Source organism: Perissodus microlepis, chromosome 10, assembly GCF_051167445.1.
Source record: "Perissodus microlepis isolate ML-2025 ecotype Zambia chromosome 10, ASM5116744v1, whole genome shotgun sequence".
Taxonomy (NCBI): Eukaryota; Metazoa; Chordata; class Actinopteri; order Cichliformes; family Cichlidae; genus Perissodus; species Perissodus microlepis.
In genome coordinates this window covers 378020-386649 of record NC_140470.1, presented here as the reverse complement: position 1 = coordinate 386649, position 8630 = coordinate 378020, and the positions used below count along the sequence as shown (strand labels likewise).

The 8630-nt window shown below is 41.2% G+C and overlaps 1 protein-coding gene across 1 annotated transcript; it reads left to right on the top strand.

Annotated features, from left to right (window-relative positions):
• The first annotated feature begins 214 nt into the window (after positions 1-214).
• On the top strand, positions 215-4813 carry LOC146378537 (uncharacterized). Its single transcript, XM_084941328.1, has one exon. It carries the CDS (start codon positions 477-479, stop codon positions 1347-1349), a length of 873 nt encoding a protein of 290 aa, XP_084797454.1. The 5' UTR covers positions 215-476; the 3' UTR covers positions 1350-4813.
• The last annotated feature ends 3817 nt before the right edge of the window (positions 4814-8630 follow it).

Below are 8630 nucleotides of genomic sequence, written 5' to 3'. Positions count from 1 at the left end.
TGTCCTTGCAAAGAAAGGTGGCTATATTGGTCGCTGATTTGTTTTTGTTTTGTTTTTGAATGTCAGAAATGAATATTTGTGAATGTGGAGATGTTATATTGGTGTCACTGGTAAAAATAAATAATTGAAATGGTATATATTTGTTTTTTGTTAAGTTGCCTAATAATTATGCACAGTAATATTACTTTAATACTTTACCTCTTGGTGGCGCTGTCACTTGGTGTTCGCTCGCTCTGCGGTAGAGTATCACTTCCTGTTCCTGCTCAAACACAGTGGTGTTTCTGAGTAGCTTATTTGCTTAGCAATTTAATTAACAACTTTTAAATACATTCTTCTTTCATAGTATAATCTTCACGTGCTTCATCCGAAGCACACTTTCTGTGTACTCACTACCTAATTTATAGCCAAAGTATTCACTCACTGTCTCTGTACTGTTTCGCTAGCTTAGCTTAGCTCGTAGCTGACTCGTTAGCACCATGGCTACTTCACCTGTCCCTCCTGCACTTTCTTGCTCATTGTGTCAGATGTTTAGTTACTCCTCGGCCTCCTTTAGAAGTAATGATATCTGTAACAAATGTAGCATATTTACAGCTCTGGAGGCCAGGATTACTGAATTGGAGACTCGGCTTCGCACCCTTCATTCACCCGTAGCTAGCCAGGCCCCTGTAGCTGGTGCAGCCGAAGATAGCGTAGGCCCCGCTAGCTGTTCCCCGGCAGACCCCAAGCAGCTGGGGAAAGAGGGCGGCTGGGTCACGGTGAGGAGGAAGCATAGTCCTAAACAGAAGCCCCAGGTACACCACCAACCCGTTCATGTGTCTAACCGTTTTTCCCCACTCGGTGACACACCCGCCGGGGGTCAAACTCTGGTAATTGGTGATTCTGTTCTCAGACATGTGAAGCTAGAGACACCGGCAACCATAGTCAATTGTCTTCCAGGGGCCAGAGCAGGCGACATTGAAGGAAATTTAAAACTGCTGGCTAAGGGTAAACGTAAATTCAGTAAAATCATAATTCACGTCGGCAGTAATGACACCCGGTTACGCCAATCGGAGGTCACTAAAATCAATATTGAATCGATGTGCAACTTTGCTAAAACAATGTCGGACTCTGTAGTTTTCTCTGGTCCCCTCCCCAATCAGACCAGGAGTGACATGTTTAGCCGCATGTTCTCCTTAAATTGCTGGCTGTCTGAGTGGTGTCCCAGAAACGATGTGGGCTTCATAGATAATTGGCAAACCTTCTGGAGGAAACCTGGTCTTGTTAGGAGAGACGGCATCCATCCCACTTTGGATGGAGCAGCTCTCATTTCTAGAAATATGGACAAATTTATTAAACCCCCCAAAATATGACTATCCAGAGTTGGGACCAGGAAGCAGAGTTGCAGTCTTACACGCCTCTCTGCAGCTTCTCTCCTCCTGCTACCCCCCCAAAAACCCATCTCCATAGAGACTGTGTTAGCTTCCAAAAAGACAAAAAACAAACTAAAAACCAGCAACAAACAACTTAAACATAAACAATCAAAAAGAAAGAACAGTACAGTATCCACATCTGAACCAAAGAGTAAAACAGTGAAATGTGGATTATTAAATATTAGGTCTCTCTCCTCCAAGTCTCTGTTAGTACATGACTTAATAATTGATCAACAAATTGATTTACTCTGCCTTACAGAAACCTGGTTGCAGCAGGATGATTATGTTAGTTTAAATGAATCAACACCCCCGAGTCATTCTAACTACCAGAAACCTCGAAGCACAGGCCGAGGGGGCGGTGTGGCAGCAATTTTTCACACCAGCCTATTAATTAATGAAAGACCAAGACAGACTTTTAATTCATTTGAAAGCCTGATGCTTAACATTGTCCACCCCAGCTGTGAAACTCAGAAACCAGTCTTACTTGTTATCATCTATCGTCCACCTGGGCCTTACACAGAGTTTCTGTCTGATTTCTCAGACTTTATATCTAATTTAGTTCTGAGCTCAAATAAAATAATTATTGTGGGTGATTTTAACATCCATGTAGATGCTAAAAATGACAGCCTCAACATGGCATTTAGTCTGTTATTAGACTCAATTGGCTTCTCTCAAAATGTAAAAGAACCCACCCACCACTTTAATCACACTCTAGATCTTGTTTTAACATATGGCATAGAAACTGAACATTTAACAGTGTTTCCTGAAAACCCTCTCCTGTCTGATCATTTCCTGATAACATTTACATTTACAATAATTGATTACACAGCGGTGGAGAGTAGATTTTATCAAAGTAGATGTCTTTCTGAAAGCGCTGTAACTAAGTTTAAGAATATAATCCACCCACTGTTATCATCTTTAATGCCCTGTACCAACATAGAGCAGAGCAGCTATCTGAACGCTACCCCAACAGAGGTCGATTATCTTGTTAATAATTTCACCTCCTCACTACGTACGACTCTGGATACTGTAGCTCCAGTGAAAACTAAGGTCTCTAATCAGAAGTACCTGACTCCGTGGTATAATTCTCAAACACGTACCCTAAAGCAGATGACTCGTAATCTGGAGAGGAAATGGCATGTCACAAATTTAGAGGATCATCATTTAGCCTGGAGAAATAGTTTGCTGCTTTATAAGAAAGCCCTCCGCAAAGCCAGAACATCTTACTATTCATCACTGATTGAAGAAAATAAGAACAACCCTGGTTTCTCTTCAGCACTGTAGCCAGGCTGACAAACAGTCAGAGCTCTGTTGAGCCAACCATCCCTTTAACGTTAACTAGTAATGACTTCATGAACTTCTTCACAAATAAAATTTTTATCATTAGAGAAAAAATTACCAGTAATCATCCCACAGATGTAATATTATCTACAGCTACTCTTAGTACCATTGATGTTAAGTTAGACTCTTTTTCTCCAATTGATCTTTCTGAGTTAACTTCAATAATTACTTCCTCCAAACCATCAACGTGTCTTTTAGACCCCATTCCTACAAAACTGCTCAAAGAAGTCCTGCCATTGATTAATTCTTCGATCTTAAATATGATCAACCTATCTCTAATAATCAGCTATGTACCACAGGCCTTCAAGCTGGCTGTGGTTAAACCTTTACTCAAAAAGCCATCTCTAGACCCAGCAGTCTTAGCTAATTATAGGCCAATCTCCAACCTTCCTTTCATATCAAAAATCCTTGAAAGAGTAGTTGTCAAACAGCTAACAGATCATCTGCAGAGGAATGGTTTATTTGAAGAGTTTCAGTCAGGTTTCAGAGCTCATCACAGCACAGAAACAGCTTTAGTGAAGGTTACAAATGATCTTCTTATGGCCTCTGACAGTGGACTCATCTCTGTGCTTGTCCTGCTAGACCTCAGTGCAGCGTTCGATACTGTCGACCATAATATCCTATTAGAGCGATTAGAACATGCTGTAGGTATTACAGGTACTGCACTGCAGTGGTTTGTATCATATCTATCTAATAGACTCCAATTTGTGCATGTAAATGGAGAGTCCTCTTCACACACTGAGGTTAATTATGGAGTTCCACAGGGTTCAGTGCTAGGACCAATTCTGTTTACATTATACATGCTTCCCTTAGGCAGCATCATTAGAAGACATAGCATACATTTTCACTGCTATGCAGATGACACCCAGCTCCATCTGTCCATGAAGCCAGATAACACACACCAATTAGTTAAACTGCAGGAATGTCTTAAAGACATAAAGACCTGGATGGCCGCTAACTTTCTGCTTCTTAATTCAGATAAAACTGAGGTTATTGTACTCGGCCCTGAAAATCTTAGAAATATGGTATCTAAGCAGATTCTTACTCTGGATGGCATTACCTTGGCCTCCAGTAACGCTGTGAGGAACCTTGGAGTCATTTTTGACCAGGACATGTCCTTCAACGCACATATTAAACAAATATGTAAGACTGCTTTCTTCCATTTGCGCAACATCTCTAAAATTAGAAATATCCTGTCTCAGAGTGACGCTGAAAAACTAGTTCATGCATTTATTACTTCCAGGCTGGACTACTGTAATTCATTATTATTAGGATGTCCAAAAAACTCACTGAAAAGCCTTCAGCTAATCCAAAATGCTGCAGCAAGAGTACTGACAGGGACTAGAAGGAGAGAGCATATTTCTCCTGTTTTGGCTTCCCTTCATTGGCTTCCTGTTAAATCCAGAATTGAATTCAAAATCCTGCTCCTCACATACAAGGTCTTAAATAATCAGGCCCCATCTTATCTTAATGACCTTGTAGTACCATATCACCCTATTAGAGCACTTCGCTCTCGCTCTGCAGGCCTACTTGTTGTTCCTAGAGTATTTAAAAGTAGAATGGGAGGCAGAGCCTTCAGTTTTCAGGCCCCTCTTCTGTGAAACCAGCTTCCAGTTTGGATTCGGGAGACAGACACTATCTCTACTTTTAAGATTAGGCTTAAAACTTTCCTTTTTGCTAAAGCATATAGTTAGGGCTGGACCAGGTGACCCTGAATTCTCCCTTAGTTATGCTGCAATAGACGTAGGCTGCCGGGGGATTCCCATGATGCATTGAGTTTTTCCTTTCCAGTCACCTTTCTCACTCACTATGTATTAATAGACCTCTCTGCATTGAATCATATCTGTTATTAACCTCTGTCTCTCTTCCACAGCATGTCTTTTATCCTGTCTTCCTTCTCTCACCCCAACCGGTCGCAGCAGATGGCCGCCCCTCCCTGAGCCTGGTTCTGCCGGAGGTTTCTTCCTGTTAAAAGGGAGTTTTTCCTTCCCACTGTCGCCAAAGTGCTTGCTCATAGGGGGTCATATGATTGTTGGGTTTTTCTCTGTATCTATGAAGCACCTTGAGGCGACTTTTGTTGTGATTTGGCGCTATATAAATAAAATTGAATTGAATTGAATTAATAGTCACCTGCACACACAGATATCCCCCTAAAATAGCTAAAACCAAAAACAAACTAAAAACTACTTCCAAAAACATTCAGCTTTGATATTAATGAGTTTTGTGGGTTCATTGAGAACATGGTTGTTGTTCAATAATAAAATTATTCCTCAAAAATACAACTTGCCTAATAATTCTGCACTCCCTGTATACTACGTCAACCTCCTAAAAGCTTGGTGAAGGAAAGACATGAGTTAGGGCCCAAGATGCCAAATTCAACTATTCCTGCCTCACTCTATTGCAACAGCATTGGTAGATGCAGATGTGTCCTTCCCCTGCCTGGACACTCCACACTCAAAGAGCACCATTTTGAAATGTGTTACCCGTAGTTTAGCTGCATTTAGTGTACTTCCTGGGTAAAGTCCACTCCGGAGTACCAAAATTGACTGATCAAAGGAGCTTGCAAAGAGTTGTCCTGTGGAGGTGGCTCTTCTATGTTGTGCCATGCGCTTGTGGCACAACATAGAAGAGCCACCTCCACAGGACAAGACTCAGCTGTCCATCTGCATCTCAAGGATAAAGGTCACTCTTTCGAGGATGCCAATGTTCACATTTTGGACAGAGAGGACAGATGGTTTGAAAGAGGAGTGAAAGAAGCCATCTATGTCCACTGTGAGCGACCATCTTTGAACAGAGGCGGTGGTTTACGACACCAACTGTCTGCCATCTATAATCCAGTTTTGAGTTCCCTCCCCAGACGCCTTAACGCCCACTCACATCCTGGGCCATCTGACCTCAGGAATTCGCATGATAAGGTGGGGCCAGGTTTCACAATGAGCTCACCCGAAACCCTGGCTGATTGGGACCCACACCCAGTTTGACCTTAGAACTGAAGAAGCTTCTCGGATGAGAGGTGAAACGTCTTCAAGCAACTTAAAGAAGTCCAGACGCTTTTCTTTGCAAGCTCCTTTGACTACGATGACCTGGATGACTGAGAACCTTCACAGACAAAATTGACTGATGTCGCATTCTTATGGAAAACTTGAGTTTTTCTGGAGCATTTATGTGCTTTGATATTCCTGCTTGACTTAATCTCTCTTATCTCGGTTTACTTCATATTGGCAGATGTTCCTTTCATTTAATTGGCTGTGGCAACTACTGTCTTTGTGTATTTTTAATGGCCTTTTAAAATTAAATAATACACAGACTCAGGCCAGCTGATAGAAATGTGAAGTTATTGAGTTTCCCAAATGAATACATTGACATGAACAGCCAGTGAGTGGAGCTATTTTCACTTCACCTGGCTCCCGGGGTATGCCATGAATCAAAGTGTTGTGAACATACTGCCCACGGCTCAACTGATTCAGTAACTGTCCCTGCTCATTTCATGGAAGAGACGGACAAACAATGAAGGCTGTACAGCTCAAGTTCATGACACCATCACAAGGTCGGAGGCTGCACGTGTCAAAACCCTAACAAAGAAGGACAGCCTGTGTGGCTGTGCAAACATGTATGCTGCCACTCTAGCTGACTTTGCACTTTAATAAAGTAGATGCAAAAGTTAATCAGTAAAAGAATGTAACAACCTTTATTACTGCTTTATTTGCCTTCACTTTTACCTCCAGTTACAACTTTATTGTGCCTACTGTCAGTCAGCTCATCGGAAAATCAAGGTAGTGAACATCAGATTAGTCCTGTGCGATACGACCAAAATCTCATATCCCGATATAAGACATCTATCGTCCGATAACGATATAAATCACAAAAAATTAACATTTTCTGTAAATTCTGTGAATCTCGGGCAGCTCGACTTGCCTGAAGTGTTTCCAGCTGCGCGTCATGTAGCTGGAGTCGAGTGTTTTAACCGATGCATGAAACGATACATTTTTAGACATAAGTTGTAACAGCCGCCGTTTTCTTTGTATTTATTACACGGCGTGCTGCGGGGAAAAGCCTGTTCTAACGTTTGAGTCTAAGGTTTATTTTTTAGCACCTGGCGGCTCTTTTTTGCTTCTCATCCGTAAACACTCTGCATCTTTCACGTGATTCAGTTTATTTTGAAAAGTCTCAACAGAATCTTGATCTTTATTTTGAAAGGTTTATGTGGAAAATAAACAAGCAGACACGCGGTGGTTTTACCGTTGTTGTTGAAAGGAATTAAGAAATAAATATAGCCACTACAATGACCATCAAAACCATGAAAAAATATTGCTGTAAACAGTTTATTTTGCGACACCACGAAACAAACGACAGCGTAAAATGAAACGATAGAAGTTTTTATATCGTCATCCGATATATATCGTTATATCGAACAGCCCTACATCAGATTGCCCCGATGCATCCGTGGCAGTGTGTATGACAGGTAAAAACATGGGTTGTACACATGTGTGTGAGTGCTTTGTATGTTCATTACTTACATATTAAAAATACTATACTTACTAGACCTAAGAATCACCACCTTAAGCGTGAATGATGCGGTGAATACTTTTTAGAAAAGACTAGCAGTTTTCTACATCAGTAGCATTTTAACCACACAAAGCACTTCACAATACAAGCCAACAGAGTTTTGTGTGGCAGAAGTTGTGAAAAGGTGGAGCTGAAACGCTACGAGAGAAAAAGAAACAAAAAAATCAAATGAGCTGACATGTTAGCTGTGAGGGCTGCTGCTGCACTTTAAACAGTAGTAGCAGCAACAACAAACAACTAGCAGCAAGCCCTCGCTCTCACAGCAGGCTGCTATTAGCACCACCTGTAGAGAAGTGGGGGGGGCGTCCCAAAAAGAGTGAGGAGGTGACCGAGATAAATAGGAGGGACATAATTAGGAAGGGAGAGATTCAAGTCAAATAAATTGCTACTTTGACCATGAGCCACTCCTAGTAGCTAAACTGTAGCTTTTAATTGTCACATGCTGCAGTGCAGTGCAACTAAGGACCGACCCTAAAAAATCTTGGCCCTAAAAGTCTAAAAAATATGATGTCCAACCCCAGATTTCGTATTTGATAAGGTTTGTAGTCAGGCCTTGATCAGGTGACCGTGAATCCTTCTTTAGTTACGTTGCAATAGCCGTAGACTGCTGCGGGCTTCCCATGTTCACTCACTTTCCCCTATACCTGTTCACTTAAGTTATTCAGCAGATCAAGATAAAATACAAGTTAAAGTACAGCCCTCAAAGAAGTGTGCAACAACTATGGTTAGCACAAAGACACAGGCTAAAAACCACAGCTTTTCAGTTTTTGTGGCTCTTTAATAACATAGGACATATGTCATTGGAAAGATTAAAAGCTCCTAAAAAACTGCATTTGTCTAACGAATAACCTGTTTGGTTTAAAAATGTGAAGTTTATGAGTTCTGTATACTAATATAATTCAATTCAGTTTTAGTTATACAGCACCAAATCACAACAACAGGAGCCTCAAAGCGCTTTATACATATCAGATAACCAGTGTAAAGCAGCAAATGTAAAACGGCAGGTACAAAAATGACTATAAAGCAAATAAGGACAAAGACATGAGCAGATAAATGCAGTGATCTTCCCTCACTGAGATACATACAGCAGTCACATTCATTTAAAGCAGAGCTGGGAAAAGGCCAGGCACTTAATTAACTCTCCTCACAGAGAACAGAAGTAGCACTAATCTAAAAATAGATAAGGTTCAGTTAGCTAAATTATACATACCTGAAGCTCCATCTAGGTATCCCCTCCTCCTATGTCCTGCAGTGTGTATCTGAGCAGCAACACAAGCACACACTGAAGGTAAGTGTGACTGCACTCAGCTTAAA

Coding starts and splice junctions, on each gene's coding strand:
- LOC146378537 (XM_084941328.1), top strand. CDS start 477: ATGGCTACTTCACCTGTCCCTCCTGCACTTTCTTGCTCATTGTGTCAG.